Source organism: Cyanistes caeruleus, chromosome 11 (genome assembly GCF_971803275.1).
Source record: "Cyanistes caeruleus chromosome 11, bCyaCae1.hap1.1, whole genome shotgun sequence".
Lineage (NCBI taxonomy): Eukaryota > Metazoa > Chordata > Aves > Passeriformes > Paridae > Cyanistes > Cyanistes caeruleus.
In genome coordinates this window covers 20,565,187-20,587,103 of record NC_141711.1, presented here as the reverse complement: position 1 = coordinate 20,587,103, position 21,917 = coordinate 20,565,187, and the positions used below count along the sequence as shown (strand labels likewise).

Genomic DNA, 21,917 nt, shown 5'->3' with positions numbered 1-21,917 from the left:
TGTGATCTCTGCCGGAGCAGCGGCTGGAGCTGTCTGCAATGGAAGATTCTTCATGGCTGCTCTGGAGAGTGTGGTCACTGTCTCAGCCCGCCACAGGTCAAGAGCTTTCTCTCTCTTTACTCAGCAGTCTGTGGTGAATTCAGTCACAGCAAAAACTACAGCCGAGCCAGGGACCGGCCTGGCCCGGCCAGAGCCCAGGGCAAGCCCCGCAGGCCCCATCTCCCGGCCTGGAGCCGCTGGGCCCAGCCCAGCCCCTGCCCGGGCCGCATGGGCTGGGCCGGGGACGGGAAGCCAGCTGGAGCTCTGTTACCTTTCACAGCCAGGAAACAAAGAAATTCCCAGGCTTAGGTCTTAAGGTGGTGTTCACAGGTTGATCTCACTTTTCAATGGTTAAAACTGCTGTCAATTCTTAGAAATGGCCAGCTGTTGGCTAGGAGACAAACTCCCACCAGCCTCCAGCGGTTTTAACTTCCTTAGGTGTTTCTCTTTGTTTTCTTAAATGCCAATCTATCACAGGCTGCTTGAGGCAAAGAAAAAACTTCTGTTTCCAGGGAGGCTCACAGAAACAGATGAAGAGAACTTTTGCCTTTGAATAACTCATCCTTAAAAATGACATCCCTAGACTCATGGACCCATACACACCTCAGAGTGATGTGAAATGGGAGGAGAAAATCTGATGACAGATTTCGGGCAGCTGGCATCAGAGAAATAGAAAACTATAACAGAAATAGTTTTCTCGTGAGAAACTCCATAGATTAGCAGAAGAAGACTTCTGTTTCTCTACAGAGACTGATGAAAAGATTCTAGCAGGAATTGGGGACTGTTTAAACACCAAAGTTCCAAAGTTTTTTGTCTCTATGTTGTCATGTAAACAAGGGAATGGTTGGGTAGTGGGAGAAAAAAAGGAGTTTTCTGGAAGTTTTATTTTAGTTTTTTTATTCTTGTACTTTTGTTAATAAACTTTCTTTATTCCTTTTAAGTGTTACCCCTGTTTTGCTTTTGTTCTAATCCACATCTCACAGCAAGAAATAAGTAAGTTTTCTAGTAATTGTTTAGTTACTGCTTTAAAACCACGACAATGGCATTAACATTAAAAATTATATTCTTGCATACATAACACAGAACTTTATCAAATACTAAAATGTATTGAAAATCTATTAGGTAATTGCTGTTATGTGTTCTGTGAATACAGCAAATTACCATACTCTACTGTTGCTAAAATATAATTTTAATGTATCCAGTTTCTAGAGTGTCTATAGTACAAGAACAAATATATGCAAAGGTCTGGTTTCACTTCTAACTTCTTCCAAATAGCTGTGTCTAGTCTGCTGCATTTATTTCAGTATTTTGATTCTGGTTTATGATATGGATTAAGACAATGACAAAATTCTTGGTCTTTTCAGCTACATACTGAAAAATTACATACATAAGAAATTAAAAGCCTTACCTGAATGAATTTACCTCTCAGAGACAAATTATAGTAAACACGTGCCTATCTTTGGTACAACAGTAGTTTCTGTCTGAGCATTCCTGCACAGTGTTGAAATGTTTTTGGTAGATCTTCAAGCATTTCCCATCTGAGGCTTTTTTCCTCCATAGTAATCCTGCAGAAAGATAAACCTGAAAACTTGTTGGTAACACATTCAAACAAGTCACATCTAGGTATATAACAGCAAGAGAATGAAAAAAAAAATTTGGGTGGTCTAACAAGCATTGAAAAGAAACAAATTCTTTTTCTAACACAGTAGGCCCACAAAAGCTAAACTGACTGAAGAACACTGGGTTTTCTTACCAAGGCAGAGCAAGACGTTACCACCTGTCTAGAGGATATTCATAATAATCCCTTAAAAAGTACTGGAAAACAACTTTTTTTTTTTTAAATTAAAAATACAGTCACACTGTTAAATTATCACATTGGCCATTTTCACTGTTTTTCAAGTATTACTGTTGGAGGGTAATTTTCTCACAAACGGGATGGGACCACCGGCTGAAGCTTTTATTTCAGGCACCAGTCTCAGCTACAGACACAGGAGATGGCACAAGCTCACGTCTACCACAAGCAGCTCCAAAATCTCTTTGTTACAGAACATTTTATAAGTTTTGCAGGCAATAGCATATTGCTAAAGCTTACAGACAGTTGTTCTAGCCAAACATTAAAAGCACATGTACACCTCCAAACAATGCTTGTTTGCTTTCTATTAACAGTTTGTTATATTCTATTACTAAGCTTTAAACCTTCTACTATTTTGTAAGCATGTTTTTCTGCAGTCTTAAGGTCCAGCTTAGCCAAGCCTAACAACTCAACTATTGTTTCATGTCCTTGCATATTGTACCTTCTTTACTTTTAGGCTTTGCAGCTGCAGCTAGCTCTAAGTTCTGTGCTTTTTCTCTTCTGAGGCCTATTTTCACAGCTTCTGAAAGTCCTCTTACCTTTACTGTTTCCCACATATTATGTTCAAATGACATTTTTCAGAGCATATACAAAGAAATATTCAGAATGCCTAAGTACCTTCCCCTGCCTTGGCACAGATCTCTTCAGAAGCAGCCAGGACTGGGAGATACTGGAATTGCTCACCAGAGAGTATTGCCATGTCGCTGTCACAAAAAGTCAATCTCAGACAACTTCCTGTGCCCAAAACTCACCTTAAGAGCTTACCATGTGTTTTATATAAACCAAAAATACTTTATTACTGGATTATTATTTTATTACCAAAAATATTTGTTTACTGGAATTGTTTTGAAACACAAAATGGAATAAAATTCCTAAGTGCCTAAACATCTTAGGCATTAATTTGAATAGTTTTGCATGGCACATATCTCAGTTCTTTAGAGTACAGCTGAAAGAAACCATATAATAATTTTCTTAGAGAAGGGGAATGGAACCAGGTTTTTTCCTCATTTATTCATATCAATGGAATATTGAGCACAAGAACGTAGTGTATAAAATATATTGATCTTGGACATGAAAATGTTGGAAAGACAGGCATACATTAAAGATGGGGAGGTGCATACAGTGTTCCAGGAATGACCAGAGGGTATCAGGAAGCACAGTAGTGCTAAGACAATTTAAAAAAAAAAAAAATAAATTGGATTCCAGCTTTTGAGGTCACTTTATCTGGCAGTAGTGCAGTAGGATTCCTGAGGGTGCTATCCTACTGTAAAACCAACTTAGAGCTGCCCATTTGCTATTGAAGAGCAGCTCAAGCAGGACATAGCCCTTGTTGCTGAGATGCACCCAGAAGGGTGGGTTTAGCTTTGTTAGTGAAGCTTGTTTTCCACTGCGTTATCTGCTTGCTTGAACATCATTTCCCCGTAGTTATCGATTTCCTGCTTGTGCATGAAATTCATGTGTCAATTCACTTCCTGACTCCCTAAGCTTATTTTCCTTTTCTTAAAACCAAAAGCCAGTGAAAATCGAACTGTTCTGCAGCTGCTGAATTATTCTCTACATCATGTCTTTACCAATGCTGAGGGGCTGCATCGTGCAGCTGCTTATAGGAACTGCACTTGAGATCATCCCACTGAGTGGATGGCGAGGGACGCTGTGTAAGTCCCTGGGTATTAACACCGTGGGAAGAGGGAAGATCTTTCAATTCCAGTCTTTCTTAAAAAGATGTAGTATATAAAATGTTCCAGTTACATAAAGGGAGGACAACAGGGGCTGCAGCAGAAGAGGAGCTGTGTGAGTCAGAAAAGGAAAAGAAAGACGTGCTGTGGTGGCTAAGGATCGACCCCCAGCCCCTCTCGTGGCAGGTCTAGTGCCTGCTGGAGCCTCTGTCTCATCTGAGATGCCACCTCAGCAGCCCAAGCCCGCCCAGCTCCAGCATCCGCCACCACCACGTCCTGCTCCGCTACCCCTCAGAGGAAAGGGGCTGGAGAGCTGCGGACCCGCTCTGGGCCACGTCCCTCCTCGCTACCTGCATCGGGGCTCGGCTGGGCTCGGCTGGGCTCGCCTTGCTTCGGCTCGGTTCGGCTCCATTCGGCTGGGCTCGTCTTGTTTCGGCTCCATTCGGCTCGGTTCGGCTCCATTGGACTGGGCTAGCCTTGCTTGGGCTCTATTCGGCTCGGTTCGGCTCCATTCGGCTCGGTTCGGCTCCATTGGGCTGGGCTCGCCTTGCTTCGGCTCCGTTCGGCTCGGTTCGGCTCCATTGGGCTGGGCTCGCCTTGCTTCGGCTCAGTTCGGCTCGGTTCGGCTCCATTGGGCTGGGCTCGCCTTGCTTCGGCTCCATTCGGCTCGGTTATGCTGGGCTCGGCTGAGCGCCACTCGGCTCCGCTCAGTCGGCAGCCCCGGCCCGGTGGACGCGGAGCTGAGGGGGGTCGGTAGGCGCCGGAGTTGTCCGGAGACCTTTCAGGCCGCCCCCGACTCTGGGAAGGCGGCGCCATCTCGCGTCTGGCAGGGCAGACGCTGGGCCGGCGTCCGCAACGGGGCCCGGCCTTGCTCCAGCGGGCCTGGGCTCTCCGCCCCATCTCGGGGGCAGCCGGGCACTGCTCGCCGCTGGTGCCGGCGGCGGCGGCTGAGGGGCAGCGGGGACGTGCGGGGGGGGCGGGGAGCAACGAGCTCTTGCGGGCCGGACTCGCGGGGATTCCCGGATCCGCGGCAGCCGGGGCTCCCCCTCAGGGGGTCGCGGGCCCCATGAGGCTCTGCGGAGGGGGCTGGGGGTTGCCGGCCCCGGGGCGGGAGGCCACTAAAGCTCCAGGGACCTCGGCAGAAACAGGTGCAGGGCAGCACAGCTGAAGACGGGGTGACCGTCTGCTCTAGGTCTGTCCTCGGATCCTGCTCAAAAATAGGCGCTATTGAAACGGACACTCCGATCAGCCTTTTGCTGACTGGTAGGAGAGTTCTCTCTGCTGATGTCCCCTGGAGAAAAAAACCTGCATGTAATCTTTTCGTATGACAGAACGAGATGTGGTGAGGGGGGTTAGGACTTAACCTTTGACTCTCCTGCTTTGCTAGTCTGGCGTTCGGGGAGAGAGATGTCGTTGAAACCATTCACCTATCCATTGCCAGAAACAAGGTTTCTTCATGCTGGCAGGCATGTGTACAAGTTTAAAATCCGGTATGGCAACTTCAACAGGTACGTGTGTTAAAGCCAAGAAGTCAGCCTGCTGTCTGTTGACTGCATGTGGTAGTGAGTTAATACAAGACCTTAAAACACAGAATACAAGTGGGTAGAAAGTTTGCACAGAGCAATCCTTGGAATAAGGGATGTTTTTTTAAGAGTAATAAATGAGGAATTAATCTGCCTGTTAAGTATTTTTTCCTGTTCAGTGGGAATTATGTTTTGTTGCTGTTTAAACTCTTACATGAAATGTAGCTTTGTTGCATTTTGACTGGGATGGTTCCAGCTCTCTCTTTGTTTCACAGTTCTCCCAGTCTCAGTCTCACTGAAAGTGCTGCCAAGGAGTCAGAGGTAGGAGCTGAGACAGGTCCATAGGACCTCAGATGGGTGTTAGGTGAACAAATGCTTGTTATGGCACTGACAGTATTTTGTCAAATGCAGCATTTCAGGTGTGAATAATGGGGAACTTCCTAGAGAGTCTGAGTGTGGGAAAAAAAAAAATTACATTAATGAAAAATATTCCTCAACAGACAAAATTTAGTGTAGAAGAGTCATGCTTTTGTTTGAAATATTCCAAAGAAGCTACTGACTCTTAAAATTGGACAAATGGAAACCGCTGTTTCCATGTTTCAACATTTCCTGTTGAGTTAGTGACAGTTTCTATCTGATTCCTCTTCAGAGTGATTCTTGCAGGAGCTCTTTCTCAGGATTTTAGTCTCCACCTCAAAACTGACCATCAATTTCAAGTTGTCAGGCTTGACTGGCTGTTAATACCCCTTGGTTTTTCAGGAGCTGTGGCAATACTGGTGGGCTGGCTTGATGGAGGCTAATCTAATGCTAAATTGCATGTGTTTTCCTTGCAGCTGTGGAACCCATGGGTGTTCTTTTAAGGATGCCATTGCTTTGTGTCCAAATTTTGGACACAAATTGATGGTCACAATTGATGAGTTGTGTTATTATCTTCTTCCTGAGACATAAGAAGGACTCTGCCATTACTAAGAAATTGAGACAAATATATTGCCTGCTTAAAAATGTTCCTTCCTATTGATTTCTAAAGATATTCAGAATATAGTAATAGCATTAAAAACCTTACTGAAGAAAATGTGCTGATTTTAATTGATAGGAAGAATTACATTTTTTTTTTTCACTTTTGAAAATATTAAAAGGTATTACAAGAAAAAGTTTTGTGTTTGTAGAGGAGGAGCTTGTTGGGGCTTAACTGCAGTTCCCTTGTAACTGATTTGAGTCAATATTCAGAGAAAGAAGAGTAGGTAAATGCTATGTGTGTTTTGCTGGAAAAATGAAATGACACTCCTTAAATTTAAAGCTTCTTAAATATAATTTTCCTCATTTTTCCATAGTAATTCTTCTATATTAATTCTAGATTAAGATACTCATTCACCTAAATTTCTATGAGTCTGTCAGTGCAGTGCACTCTAAAATGGCAGGAGGGAGTGGGGAGGAGAAGGGGAGAAGGAAAAGCAGAGTATATAGAACCTGGTCTTCCATAATTCAAGCCTGGTCTTCCATAATTCACAGAAACTGTAATGTAATGTTAATTTTTTCCCCAAGCCTTGAGAGTGTACTTGACAGTGGAATTGTGACGATGTTTTTAATATTTTTCCTTTGTTTATTTTTTTGGCCTCTCCAGGAAGTTTTTCGAGTAATCCTTGGAAATCTTGATGATTTACATCCATTTTCTACAGACCACTTCACTGTCTTTCCATGTATCCTTTCTTCCCTACTCGTAGAAGATTCAATGACTTGTATCTTGTCTCCTTTGGGACCAGTCAGCAGATCTTTTCCATCTTCCCTAAAGTTTGCAGAGGCATTGGGCTGCTGTCCACAGACAGTGCTGTAAAAGCTCTGTGCAGTTGCACAGCATGGTCATAGAGAAGCTGATACTATACATGAATATTGGCATGCACAGCTTTTGAGGAGTGTGGTTTCCTGGGATTTCACTTTTGATACAGAAGTGCTGTGGCATTTGAGATTGGATTATTCTAGCTAGCAGCTGTACTGCAGGCTCCTCTGCTTTCTAGGTGTTTTTTCATCAGAATGCACGGACTGGCCTTCATTTTTGTCTTCTGGCTTGTGCAACTGGACAGAATTTAGTTGTGTCTGCTACATATTCTGCAGATTGTTCATTTAAAACAGCAGTAATTTGAAAAAAGAGATGACTTCATATTTCTGTTGTAGTTGCTGTTGTGTAATGGGTTAAGAAGTTACTCTCCTGAGGCTTTTGTTGAAGAGAAAAGTAATTCAGTTAAATGTTAGCATTTTCTATCTTAAAGGTGTGTCAGCTTTTGGATCAGATCTGGCATCACCTCCTGTGATTCTGAGTGCCCAGGAGTCATGAAGAGCTCCAAGGCATTCCCCTCCTGTCTTTGAAGACTGCATTATGCCTCCTAATAGCAGACAGGAATGAGGCCATCCTCTTTCTCTGTTTGAAGCAGGTACATACGACAGCAACCTATTCCTGTTAGAGGCAGGAAGATAATGTAGCCAAGAGCATCATTATACAGGAGGCAGCCAACCCAGCCATTATTGGTTTGCTTCTCTAAGCTCAGCCAGTTCTGCCTGTGTGTTGAGGAGTGTTTGGTTCACAAACTTGTATTTCTAGAGCTTGTAAGTCCATCCACATGCTCAGGCAGCACTGGGCCTGGAAGAGAACTGTGAGCTCAGAGGCCTGGCATGAGGAGTTGTCTTTCAGTTGGTGTGTCGGGCTCCTCTCTGTAGAGTGACTCTTTGTTAATCACCAGCTATGAGTCCTTCAAGCCAAAACCCAGGCAATTTCAGTCCTTAAAGGAACTGATTGTATCAATGTTTCATCATCGTCTGTCCCTGGGATGTTAGTTTCTGCTAGCAAATGTGGACTGACAGTATACATTTCACCTTTTTCTCCCTGAGATCAGAGGTGTGTGAAGAGACATGTCCAGCACCAGTTGTTCTTCCAAGCAGAAGCTCCTGGATGTCAGACCTGCACTCACATGAAGGAAAGGCTATAACTGTGGTGGCTGTCATGTAAATTATCTTTTTCCTCCTGTTTTGAACTGTGAAGTAATGATGCTGCTTCTATGAATCCAAATCTTTTTCAATTTTTAAATAAAATTTTTAAATAAAATTTTAAAATAATTCCTTTTTAATTAGGAAGACTGCTGAGGGGTTTTTTTTATTCATAGGTTTAGAAGAGCCTGGCATGGTTTTTTGCAGGAGGGTGCCAATACTAAAGGCAGACACAGTTAAGGGAACAGAACACTCTTAATACAGGTGACTGATGGGGCAGTGTGGATAAGTAAACCTGGATAAGTGTTTCCTGTAGTGCGTTACACAAGTTCATAGTAGCAGGTTGTATTTGCTCCTTTGTGCACATGTGCAGTGTGCTGTGTCTTTTGAAGCTTTAGGAGATATCTTCAGGACTCGTATTCCTTTGAAATGTTAGTGTTGTGTTTTTAAGTCTTACCATTCTTCTCAGATTTGAGTAAATGGGAGCGAGTATCAAAGATGAAATTCAAACATGAGAATGTCCATCTTGTGCCTTATCCCTACATTTGTACGTTGTACCTAGAATTGAACTCATTTCAGCAAAGTATATCTTGTGGTAAGTCACTGTGATTGTGTTTGGGTAATTTTGGGAAACATCTACGATCTATGTCTTGCTTTTCTCTTTTCCTTCTCCTACTGTATCTGAATCAGAGAAAGCAAAACTGCATGTGGGATAACTGTACCATGAGTCTGAAATAGAGCATAACAGGGTGTTCTTTGTTGTCTCATATTGCTTTTCTAAAATTCCCTGAATTTCCTGTTGTCTTTCCAACCACGGCTGACTCTTTAGTTGGTATTTTTATGAAGCAGTGCCCATTGGCTCCCAACATTCATTTTTAATGTCAGTCATTGGGCTGGAGCCAGCACATGCATGTATATGGGACACCTTTTTCTTCCTTGTGCTTTACTATGTTTGTTGACAGAGAACATCACACTCTTTGTTGCTATTTTACTAAAGAAAGAATGGATTTCTCTAAAAAAATAATGATAGTAATCATGGTAATAGCCTCTTTTATATAATTAGCAAACATTTTCCCCTCAACAGTGTCTCGTTTTCCAGGTTTTCTGTGAATTCTCTGAACAACCTCAGGCTGCAACTAAGGCCTCTGTGGGACTCTACATTTAAACTTCTTTTGTGAAAACTGAGTATTCTTAATATTTCCTGTTCTGATTATCAAGCTCTGAAAAAAGTTACTGGTTTTTTTTTTTTTTTTAATGACTGCTTAGCTGATAATGTGATCTTTATAAAATGACCAAGAGAAAGAAGAAGTCTAAGAAACTAATAATTTCTTAGACTATCAAACATCCCATGTTTGGATGTAAAAGCTTCTAGCCATGGAGAGTTCACTAACTTCCCTCTACACCTGTTCCAGTATTTAATTGCCCTATCCAGATAGTTGTAGTGCATTACTATTCTAAAATTAGGATCAGTATAAGGCTCTGTTCCTTTCAGACTTAATGTTTCAAATTTCTGTTGGTGGGGATTTGTTTTCAGGGAAATACATGTGAACCCCATACATCCTACAGCTGGCCAGTATTCTCTAGGGGCTGTGTTCCAGATGTCCTTGCATCTTCCATCTGGTGCCCAAAGCACAGTGAGATGCTAACTGTTCTTCAGGCCCTTGTCTTCTGAAGACACCTTTGACTTCTTGAAGACAAGCAATTGTCACATCCCATTGATATCTGGTGTTCATAGCCAGGAATTCTGGTTCAGGAAGAGCTGTATTTGAACATTTTCAATTTCAGTGTATCTTGTGCAGGTCCAGTAGTTTATCTTGCTCCTGGAAGAGGAACTGCAGTGCAAAAATGTATTTTTCAGTTGGTTAAAGTCCAGTCTAAATACTCACCAAGTTTTATACCTCTCTTGCAGGTAAAGGAGTAAAAAAGGGCAGTGATAAGCTTGTAAGTTGTGCATCTGGTTTTCTTTTGTTGTTCTAAGTATTCTTGAGAAGCAGAATATATGCCTTTAGGCAATGCTAGAGTTCTCCTACCACTAGGAGTTAGTCAGTCAGTGTAAAGTGGCACCAAATTCTCACCTGGAACCATCCAAGGGAGAGAAGTTCTTGTGGTAGTTCTGCTGGGCCTCGAAAGCAGTCTTGTATCAGGACCTAAGAGCCTGCTGCCTTGAGTTCCCCGGATTTCCTGCCAGCCTGAGTGAGCTGTCCAGTCTTTTCTCACTGGAAGAATCTGTGAGGTTGATATTGCTGAACAATTTAGTTCCCCAGGTACTGTGTTTTAAACAGCAAAGTTATGCTTATTTGAGGAGGTTTTGTGTAATGAGAGCTCAGGGTAGGTTTATTTTCAATATAGGTAAGTGTCTGAAGTGAATTAAAGAAGAATAATTCAAATCCAAATTTCCCCAAAGAAGTGTCCAGATTCCCCTACGGATTTTTTTTTCTACCTCTGCATTCCTGCTACTTACATTCCTTGGCAGTCCTCTGAAAATGGAGGAAATAAAATATCCTAGAAAGAAATACTTTGTTTAAAACAGTTGAGCATAATTGTCTGGCTGACCTGCCAGTGCTTGCTTCTTCAGTCCTGAATTCTTTTTTGGTTTTCAGTGTATAAGCAGGAACAATTTTTGCAAAATATGAATGTACATTAACTATGAATTTTGTTCTAAAATAGAAAAGTCAAAATCAATTGTTATCAATACCCAGTTTGCAATGTTTTGAAGGTCAGGAGAAGAAACGAAGTGTCAGAAAGTACTGCAACGAAAGAAGCAGTGAAGAGGAGAAGAGTGGAAGTCAGAGATGATATCTCATGCCCACAATCATGTATGGACAGGTCAGTTGACTCCAAAAGAGTCTCCCAGGACACATATTAATATTTTTAATGTCCCTTGTACCTTCTTCATGTTTCATTTCTGTGCAATCCTTTGCCCCATTTTTCTTCTTCCTTTTCTTCCTTGGGTAACACAATCTAAGCATTGTTGCTTATATTGGGAAGAAAGTGGTCCTGTACTTTCCAAGTTCCCATACCATTCACCAAAGCTCTGCCTGTTTAATTCCTCTGTGTTCACATCACCTTTTGAGTCACAGTGAGGTGATAGCTCAGCAGCCAGACAGAACAGTGCACTGACTTGCACACCTGAGTTTAGGACAGCAGGGGAAGAACTGGAACAAGTTTTCCACCTGCCTCCGAGCCTGCTCCATTGAGCCAGCTGATGAATTCTGCCCTCTTGGCTCAAGGCTGATGGCAAAACACCTTGGAATTTGCTCTTTTCCAACTGCTTTAAAGTCTCAAGAAATTGCATATGTTGTGTGTACACAGGAGTATTCTCCCACAACTTCACCATGTGTTTCTTCTGTAGCTATACTTCTCATGGTGATTCCCAAGTAGATCTCTAGCTTTGGATTTTACAGAATGGTTGAGGTTGGACAGGTCCTTTGATACCATCGAGTTCAAGCCCTCCTGCTCAAGCAGGGTCACCCAAAGCAATTTCCCTCAGGTCTTGAGTAGACTCTGAGGGTGGAACCACCACAACTGTAGAGAGCCACTTGCAGTGTATGACCACAGTTCTCTAGTCAAAAAGGTTTTTCTTGTGTTCAAATTTAATTCCATGTTTTGCAGTCTGTGCCTTTTTCCTCTTGTCCTGCCAGAAGACAAGAGGGTTGAAGAGAGCCTGGCTCTCTGTTCTTCATTCCCTCCTATCAGGTGTACATTGGTAAGATCCCACCTAAGCCTTCTCCAGGCTAAACAGCCTCATCTCTCAAAGCCTCAGTTTACCCCGGTGAGTCCCAGTCATGTACTGGGGTTTCTGCTCCAGACTGGGACAGAGGTGCCTCAGCAGCCTTGAGCAGAGGGCAGAGATCACTGCTTGAGGACAGTGATTTGGCAGAGCTCTGCCTAATTCAGCTCAGGGTGTTGTTGGACACCTTCAGTGTGGGGGTACAGAACTGGCTTTTGGCTAACCTTGGGCTTAGTTCTTGACTACCTCTCAGAGATCCAGTGTTATTTTCAGGCTGGCAGGCTTCTTTTATTTTTTTTAAAAGAAGAAAATGTATACCTGTATTGGATCCTCACAAGTATGTGTCAAACAGTCGTGGATCAATCCATGGTCAGAAGTGTTTACACACACCTTTCCCCTCCCATGTACAGACTATAGGCAATCATCTACCTTGTTGCCTTATATCCTTCCCAATTCCCAGATGTGTTTCATGCAGGGATATTAACAAAGTTTGAAGCCAGTTCTTCTCCTGCTCATGCAAATGTAGTCCTTTAATCCCTCCCCCATCCCCCTGGCTTGTTTCTACTCGCAGTACAACTGTTGGATATGAGGGAAGAATGAGCCCAGGATTCAGAATGCTTTTATTTCTTTTAGCCAAAGACAATCAAGTTGTAGGTTAATAAAATACAAGGTGAAAAAAGACTATTTCATGATCCAGTCTAGCAGTTCTCTGTAGGTCCTGTATCTTGCCTCAGCAGGTATGATTAGAACAATCCATAATTCCTAAGTGTATGCTTGAATTCAAAATCAAATTTGTGAGCATTAGCTTCAAGCCTTCTGTCATTTTTTTCCAGTTACACTGTTATACTGGAGAGCTCATTCAGGCTGAGCATCTTCCCTGCCCCAGGAAGGAGTGTGTCTGCTGTAGTGAGACCAGCTCTCTGTCTTCTTTCTGGACAAGCTCTTTTGCTCCTAAGTTCTCTTGGGGGGGTTGGGTTTTCTTGGGGTGCTACTGAGCATTGAGAAATCAGAATTTCCAAGTGACACTGCCAGTGATTCTGATCACCTCAAGTGAAGCCGGGATGGTTTTTCTGCACATGCATCTCTTTGTACTTCTCCATATGGAGTTTCCTCTGTCATTTTAATGCCCCACAACCAAGCCTTGCAAGATCTTTCTGTGGTTCTTTGCTATCTGCTCTGGTAACCTTGTAAGATTCACAAGCTCTCTCAGCTATCTGCTCATCCCCCTTTTCATTTAACACTTTTTAACTGCTTGTTTGTCATAGAAAAGCAAAATGAGTGCATATTTTCATTTTTAAGGAAGGGTTTGAAACATGAGTACAAATACAGATTAAGGGTATCTATCTTGTTGAGTAGAGTCTTACTATAGTCCTGGTTTCTAGTGATGTACTTGGAGTAGCTGATTCCTTCTTGTGACTTACTGTAAACTCAGTTTTTATTTGCTTATCTTTAGAACTGGAGCAGAGTGTCTTCACCAGATGAGTAAAGCAGAGCATGGATTTGAAAAGGTAAGCTACAGAATATTCAGAAAGAGACAACAGCACCTATTTAGTCCTGGACCCTTACAGTGGCAAACATAAAAATGCCTGCAGGTAATTAGTCTCCTTTTTCCCTGCATCACCCTAATAAATTTTTACTCCTCTCCAGACTGCAAAGGGATGAATTATGTTTTTTTTTAGATGACACAAGCTTTTCTGACTGTCAAGCTACAAGCTTGGGGGTAAGCTCAGCCTCTGAGAGGTGAGCCTGAGGGATGCCCTGCCTTTTCTCCAGGACTCCAGTCCTCTGTCATCTCACATGCCCCTTTATGGAGGATTCCACAAAGGGCCAACAGTAGGTGCTGGCATCTTTACCTTGGCTTCGCTGTGACCATGTGCCACTCCCCACCTCTCTCTGCTGATGGCCATGCAGGCATCACCCTGTGGCTGAAACACTGCCATGCCTTTTCTCACTATGGCATCAGAAGGCAGATTCATGACAGGATTGTTCCAGAGGGATTGGCTGTTGGTCTCTAAAGCCACTGTTCTCCAAAGACCTTGTTAGGAGGAGAAGATTCTTTCTCTTGTAGCCCACAGGCTCCAAGGTTGCTCAGACAGAGCTGCTCTTAGGCATACCCCAATGCCCGTGTCCTCCTGGCTGTTGCACATCCTCCCAAATACACTTCATCTATTTTCTGGATACCCATTCTAAATTCAATTCAAATCCCTACCACACTATCACCTTTCTGGCTTTTCCCCCCCCTCTCTAACTCTTTGGAAGTGTTTTATTTCCAAGGAGGCAAACACATTTCTCTTGGGTTTGCCCACAAAGGAAGCCCAAAACTTTCTTTCAGAGCAGGGTTTTTTGACAGGTCTGTTGGATTTGCAAGACAGGAGAAGACTGCCTGGTAACTCCTTGGGAACATTCAGTAAAGAATAACTTCTCTAAAACAAGCAGGTTTATTTGTCTGTAAAACTTGTATCCCTTTTTTCCCCCCACTCTGCTTACCTTTGCAGTATTAGTGACAGGTGTCTACACATGCCTTCTCTGGCTTTTCTTCAAGTACTCAAAACACTGTTGGTGAGATAAGGATCGTTTTCTGAATGATGCTTTTTTATTCCCCACTTTGCTATAATCAGTGTCTCCAGAATTCCTCTAGTTTTTGTACAGTTTTCAAGACATTAGAGTCCTTGAAAGCTGGAGCTCCAGGTTAGCAGCTTGGACCCTGAGAAACATACTACAGGTGGCAGAGATCACTGCAAGTTCCTCTTGTGTTAACTAATGTGGGAGGACATGTCTTGAGCACTTTCTGGGTAAACGGGAACTGTGATGTAAAAATCAACTCAGCAGATACCAACTCAGGTGAGAAGAACCTTTTCTGGAGCAGCTGCTTGTGGCATCACTACTTGTCCTCAAAATTGCACTAGTGAAGGCACTGTTACACTGAGAGGGATGTCTGGACACTGTTCTGTTGATGAACAGCAGATCAGGTGTCACTAGTGCTGTTGAAATCATGGGCAGAAGTCCTCTTCCTAACATGCATTCTTAGAAGATGAAAGCCAAATATTTGTGTGACATGCTTTCCATTTGGTTTTGTTGGGTTTTTTTCCTTTCAATTCAGGATGAGAAGAAAGATTAGGTTTAAGATAAAAACATGTCAGTAGCTCCTGTACTTTATCAGAGCTTTTCTGGTCATTCTTCCAACACTCTTTCTCATTTTTTCAACAGTGTATGGCTTTGGTTTCAAATCCACCCAGTATTTTATAATGCTTCTCAAAAAGAGAAGGGTCTCATTAAACAGGAGGTCAGTCAGTCTACATAGTACACGTGGGACGTTGGATTTGGAACGAGGAGTAAAGAAGTGCCACAGGCACATGACTGTTAAATGGATTGCATTTTCAGCTGTCATCCAGATGTCTCCCAGGCCTGTGATGGTGACATCTGGTCAGGATGAATGTAGTCAAACCTGCGTGTCTTTTCACTTACACAGTGCACCAGTGAAAGTCAAAGAAAGAAAGAGACACTCTGCCTGTCATTCCAGACAATTTTCCTAACTTAATTAATGCTCTCAGACTAAACTGCAAAGATCTCAGGCCATCAGAGGTTTGGAATTTTGTGTTAACCTGAGTTTAGGTGTGGCATTTGGGGACAGGGTTTATTGATGGCTTTTGCAGTGCCCAGTTAGCAATCAATCTTACGGGGCTTTCCAACCTAAATGGTTCTGAGATTAGTGCAAGGGAAACACCATCAGGACCTGTCATTGTTTTAGGGTTTACTCTCTTTTAGAAGCTTACCTGCTGATTTTGTTGTGTTTTTTTATGTTTATTTTGGTTTTTTGTAGTACTTTGTGTTGTTGATCAGTGTTGATTAGTGATACCTAATGGGTATCCCTGGCCCACCTCTTGCTTCTGGCACTTTTCATTTTTGTCCCTTGTGAGTTAAGTCTATATCCCAGGACTATGTCTTAGAAGGGCTAGTGCCCAAGGGCCTGCACTGTCCAGGGACTGGCATTTCCCACAGTTCTTCATGTTTTTTGAAATCTCTGCTTATTCCATAGCTACTATTAGTTCACTGTGTGCTATGCTAAAGTCTTCTAAATGAATTACATCTTGTTATGTCCTGATGAGGGAGGTGTAAAAATACCTTAGTGAAGAAAGTCCTCATCATAGCAGAAAAAAATCCCCAAATGAAACCACACAACAAGGAGTGTAGAGCTTGCTTTTTAATACTTTCAGGAAGCAAACCAACAAAAATTTCTGTACAATAGAATTTAGCATTATGTAACAGTTCTTGGGTTTCTTTTCCTTTTAGAATTCCTCCAAAGTAAATGAGCTTGAGTTTAACCCAGCATCCCTTACTAAAGACTGTGACCAACTGAGTTGCTGTGAGTAAGGAATTCCTGGATTCCACTGAGTTTTCATTCCCCTGGGTACACAGGAAGTGTGTAGAGCGTGAGGTTGTGGTTTTGTTCTTGCTGCTGTTTCTTACAGGGGAACCTGTGGAATTTGCCCCTGAACAAAAAAGAGTAGCCAGTCAGGCTGAGGGTGCAGTGCAGCTGCTGCAGCAAATGGAGCAAACAGGAAAGAAAGGAAGCACAAAGTCAGAGGGAAGAGGTCTTTCACAGTTCTGGAGAAGGTACTAATCCTGCACTGATGGGCAGAGGCAATCCTGGCGCTGTCCAAGCCTATGTCAAAGGTTGGCAGTGCCAGGTTGTTTTCCATCATTTTGAAGAATGGAGACATCTTTTCTGTGATGGAACCAAAGTCCCCCAAGGCAAAGAAAGGGATGTTGTTTTATCTTGTGCTAAGGGGCAGCATTCCCACTAAATGTTCCTCTTCTGAACTGTCTTTAGGAAAAACTCCTGATAAGAGAGTCACTGAATCTCCATCTCAGCCCTTATACAAAGTGGCTTTCCTCAGCTGAGAAGTGCCAGCTAAAAGGGTCTTCCCAGATGGACCTTCAGCCCCATTAAGCTTCATGTGACCTTTATTTGGCCACTGAGCAAATCTGGACTTTGTAACTCTGACTCCCAAAGTCACCATTTCAAATGGAAATCAGTGTCACTGTGCAGACACCTGCTGTTTGCCTAAAGGAGTTATTTCATGCTGCTGAGGCTGGATCCTGTGAGTGCTGTCCATCACTGCACAGCACCAGCTGGATATTGGCAGCTGCTGGTTTTTGTTAGTGTTTTAAAAAATAAAACTCCTTGTTAATTGTAATGTGTGCCATTCCTTTAATGACTGAGACCAGACCATTAGTGCACAAGTTATTGTTTCCTCTGTTTTTTCAGTTTCCCTTTGTATTGTTTTGTACTGGCATTGTGTCTTTCTGTTGGACAGAAATTAGCTTTTTCATGATTTTCAGAGAAGTCTAATGTGCTTTTTTTTTGTTGTTATTGTTTCCCCAGCATCTTTTCACCACTACAACATCTTTTTGGTGGAAAAAACTGACCTGGAAATACTAATTGTTGCGGAAAGGTAGATTTGTAGTATGAATATTGGGTTGCAATGTTTCTTCTGTAATTCAGCTTTTCACATTGCATGTCTCAGCTCTTAAATGCTTTAAATTAAATTCTACTTTGCTAATGTTTTCAAAGTAACATTCTGAAGATGTTGGGTTAGAACAACCTGTTGGGTTTTTCTTCACATCATAGAGGTTTTGGAATAGAGCAAGATTTTGACCCTTAAGTGTCGTAAATTGTGAATTTTACATTATGTGGTATTCTAATAAAACTAGAATCAGCTTGGAACTGTGTGTTATTTTAATCAGACTTACCCATGCTGAAGATACTCTTTCCCTCAAAGAAGAAGCAGAGGTTTCTAGTATTAGATGCATTCCAGTACTATGCTTCACAGCATTAAAAAGGTCAAAATGATGGATAAATATTTTGCATTAGATATTGCCACTACACTATGACTTGGATAATTATTTACGCATTCAATATGTAATGGATTGAGGTTAGAATTGAAAATGTCGGACATGCCAAAGCCACACTCAGGCAGCTTTTTGTCGCCATGCTGATGTTTTTTAAATGATCTATCATCTTTGAGCCAGCCCCTGGGCAGCTGGCTGGGCAGGTGACTCTGCTTGGCAAGGGCTTGGGGCCAGTGGCCTTCAGAGTTCCCTGCCAGCCTTGGCCACAGTGTGATGTGATGTGATGAGGTGTTGCCTGAGAGAGTTTCTTTCCCTTGTTAAACTGTCTGTATCTTGGCCCATGAGTGTTTTCTCACATTTGCCTTTGTGACTCTCTCCTCAGTCCTCCTGAGGGAGAGGGCAGCAGGATGGGGGGTCACCTGCCAGCCAGGGCTACCCCAGAAGGGACTGCAGTCCACAGAGAAGCCAGGTGGGAGCACAGGCAAAGCAAGAGGCCACTCTGTGCACACACCCTGTACCCCTGTGCTTGGCCAGTGGCACTGAGTGTGACTTGCAGTGTAAGGAGAAAGGGAAGTCTGAGGGGAAGCTGAGCCTGGGAAATGGCAGGAAGGAGGCCAGATGGGTCTGTTTCAAATGAGCATGTGTCCTGGCTAACCCAAGATGTTGTTGTCCATATCTGTCCTGCCCAAACTTGTTACTGTTTCTTTAAGATCCAGTGCCATGGCTGGAAGTGGACACGCGAGGGACAGGGGTTGCTGGAGTTCCTTTTCAAAGTCAGGGGTCCTGCAGGCAGACCCTTCTTGCCTTGTGGTCTTTGCTCAAAGCAGAATCTTTGCCTTGGGTTTTTCTGTTGGTTTTTCTTTTTCCCCCCTCCCTTTTGTTCATCTCTTGCATCTTGGGCTGCCATAAGGCAAATTCCAGGAGTGCTCATCAGCAGCACGATGCCAGAAAGAACAGTGGCCCTGCTCCAGTCTGAGTTGCCCATAGCTTGCCAGCAGTGCCCAACCGAGGCAAGAAGGCACCAAGTCACCCCAGCCCAGCTGCTTCTCTGCCACAATGAAGGCAAAATCACTTCATGAGTTCTGTTTGCTGGGTATCCCCTCTCAGAATGTGTCAGCTGCCTTTGCTGATGGAGAGATAAGTAGGGAGGAAGGCTGATTCTATTTTCCCTTTGTCTCCCTAAACATGGTTGCCTGTGGGGGATTCCATCTTGAAAGGGGGGAGTACCCCTCTATTTTGAGTTTTTCTTTGTTCCTGTGGAATTTGTGGGATTTAGCAATTTTGTATCTAGTAATTATTTCCAGCAATAAGGAGAAATTAAGTAAGAATAGATCTAAGTGGATTGTGTACACTGGACCTCATCTTGACCTACAGGGGCTGCATGTTATTTGAGTTTTGTCACATGAATCAGCACGGGACTGCGAATGGCCTCTCAGCTGCTCAGCAAGAAGTGACCAGCAGTCGTCTCAGGGGAGACCATGGGGACAAGTGTTCACCTCACTTGAGGACTGCAGAGATAAAAGGCCCCTTGTCTCTTCCCTCCCTGGCTGCCCCATGGCTGTGCTTTGACATCCTGACAGCCAAACACTCTCCTCTGGGACTAGGACTAGTGGGAGGGGTGTGGACCTTGTGGTGGCATAGCTGGACATCCCCTGTGTCATGCTGCTGGGGAAGCTGGTGTCATTTCTGGGCCCACCAGGCCACCACAGCATCCCTACTTCTCTCTGGGACAGCTCTGTGTGATACACAGAAGACTCCACAACTCGTAAAAGTTGTAATTATGCATTAGATAAGTATTAAATCCAGCAGCTGGGCATATGTGGGATCTTACCCCAGAGTCGTATGTGCTGAAAGTGGCAATCATTCCTTGTTTATTCTCTGTGAACTAGGACTGTGCAATATGCCTAATGCATCTTCATTCCCTGGCCCTGCCTAGCCTCGCTTCGTGTGGTAATTAGCCACCAGTCCTGTCTGCGCTTCCCCCGTTCGAGGGTCACCAGTGGTCTCCTGATGAAGGCTTCCAAGCTCTTCTTTGCATCTGAACTTTTCACCTTTCCTCTTTATGCATGCTCCCTGGCCCCCTGGTCATGGTCCAAGCCACAGGACTAGTCCTGGCCAGTTTTGGTGTCTGACCAACCCTTTTATCTCAGTATCCTGGCATTCTTGCCTTCTCTCATCCTGTGTTTGGGTTAAAACTCCTCCCTGTCACAAAAGTCCTGCATTCTTTCACACTGTTTTGCTATCACAGCTAGCAGATGTTCATCCGCTGTTGAAAGCATAGCAGAGGTTACAGAGACTATATACATTTCTCTACCAGGCGAAATACATTTTAAATGTAATATACATTTCCAAGTTAACTATTCCTAATAAATTAATCCCTACATTTTTAACTCCCTTGTCTCACATGGAAGGGAAAAGGTTTGGTGTCCTTTTGTCCTGATGTCTGACTCAGTGTCGTGTGGTGCTGGAGCTCAGCCTGCAGCAGCTCCATATGGACTTTGCCAGTGCCCCTACAGCTGGAGACACCAAAAATGGTGACACTCCCAATTGTGCTTGGAAGGGTCACATAGCAACATGGATACCTCTGCCCCTGTTGAGTGTGACTGTTATCAGGGCACCCCACCTCAGACTTCCCCTCGGCTGTGGTTTCAGCTCTGCCTTTGCCCTCAGCAAAGCCCTCACCCCCAGGAAAGGGAGAGAGAAACTGCAGGTGAGGGAGGAGTAGTGGATGCAGGACATTGTAGGGTGAGGCAGGCTCTGGTCACCCCATTGTCCCTCCAGCACTGGACACTGCTGCCAATTTGGACAGAGCAGAGAGAAGGCTCCCACAGTTTCTGTTTCCATGCAGAAAGGGCTCTTGGGGAGGTGGACCAGATTCCTCGCCAAAGCTGGTGGGAAGGAAAGGCGAGTTGCCAGGCTGCAGCCAATCCTCAGGCCCTTCCCTGTGGGGACATTTGGGGCAGAATTCAGGCTCCCCTACACTGAAAGGTGCAGGGAAGCAGAGAGGCAACTCCCAGGCCCCGTGGCATGGATAGAGCTCCATGGAAAGGGGGAAGGTGCAATATCCACTGCAACTCCCTGGAATGGGCTTGATGGTGGGATCCCATCCCCATCCCAGCTTGAAGATCCTGTCCAGCCAACTGCCACTGCTCCAGGAGTCCAGTGACTGTCAGTGGGAAACAGGTCTTTCCAGGCCCTGCAGCCTCTTTCCTCTTGGGTGTTAAGAATAATATGTTACAGTTGCTGTTTGTAAACCTCTTACTTACCTTGTACCCCTGTCCCAGGTTTACTTACCCTTGTACCCCTGTCGCAAATTGCTGTACCCCATATTTTTATTCCTTGTTCAGCCAGGCCCTGCCCCCTCTCCCAAGTTGCTGTACCCTGCGTTTCTTGTTCTGTGTTCAGCCAGGCACTGCCCCCACTGCTCCTAGACTCCCACATGGCAACATTGTATCCTTTTCCCGAGTTGCTGTACCGTCCTGAGGAGGAAGATGACATACTGACTTTTATGCAAACGAGAGAGACCAGAGACTTATGGGATGCACCCAGACTGGAAAAGACCCCAAAACAACGAGCCACGCAAAAGGGAAGGAATAGAACCAGCACCATCTAACAAGGAAGACCCAGAGGGGTCCCCTGACTTCTTTCCAGGGGCCGACATAACCTCGAGGAGACTCGACTGGGATGACAGCCTAGACTACGAGCCCAAAAGAATGAGTCTTCCCAGGGACTCCCGTGAGGAAGAAAGGCCCAGCTCTGCCCTAGTGACAGAGCTGCACGGATCCTCCTCTTCTGCGGTGTCCAGTGGGAGCAGTGGCGGTGTGCGCGACCCCTCGGGCCCCCGCCCCAGAGCTGTCCTGCTTAATAAAGGCCTTTTTAAAAGGAGCTGGTCTCCTGGCCTGTTTGTCACATTGGGGACCACCACCCTATGGTATCTAGTCCCTTCACTTCTTGCACCTCAAGAAGAGCTCCTGGAGGATTGCTTCCTCCAGCTGTTCCTGCAACCATCCCTGACGCCACAGCTGTGGTCCAGGCTACAAGTGCTCATCACCTCAACTCTGGGAAGTCCCTTCCCCAGGATGAGACCAGCAGTGCTGAGGGGTCAAGGGATATTACCATACACTTTTCTCCTTCACTCTCTTACCCCTCAGATTTTTCCAAGGCCATGGCCCAGCTCTCCTGCAGGTTTGCCACATCACTGGCTTATGCACTTGTGGCTCATCAGAGTGGCCTAGCCGTGGGATGGTTGGGAGGTGACAGAGGCATGG

General features: G+C 44.3%; 1 protein-coding gene across 4 annotated transcripts; it reads left to right on the top strand.

Annotated features, from left to right (window-relative positions):
• The first annotated feature begins 887 nt into the window (after positions 1-887).
• On the top strand, positions 888-21,534 carry LOC111945893 (membrane-anchored junction protein-like). Of its 4 annotated transcripts, none has more exons than XM_086846349.1 (11): positions 888-4,316; positions 4,955-5,075; positions 5,366-5,411; positions 6,712-6,787; positions 8,536-8,661; positions 9,976-10,007; positions 10,783-10,892; positions 13,250-13,304; positions 16,087-16,159; positions 16,266-16,410; positions 17,183-21,534. In XM_086846349.1, the coding sequence occupies exons 1-11, from the start codon at positions 4,241-4,243 to the stop codon at positions 17,223-17,225; spliced, it is 903 nt and encodes a 300-aa protein (XP_086702475.1). In that variant the 5' UTR covers positions 888-4,240; the 3' UTR covers positions 17,226-21,534. The 4 variants fall into 4 exon arrangements, with proteins under 4 accessions (XP_086702475.1, XP_086702473.1, XP_086702472.1 ...); XM_086846347.1 differs by lacking the exon at positions 17,183-21,534 and adding an exon at positions 16,628-16,991 and having other exon boundaries at positions 4,036-4,320; XM_086846346.1 differs by having other exon boundaries at positions 4,039-4,320.
• Positions 21,535-21,917: the final 383 nt, after the last annotated feature.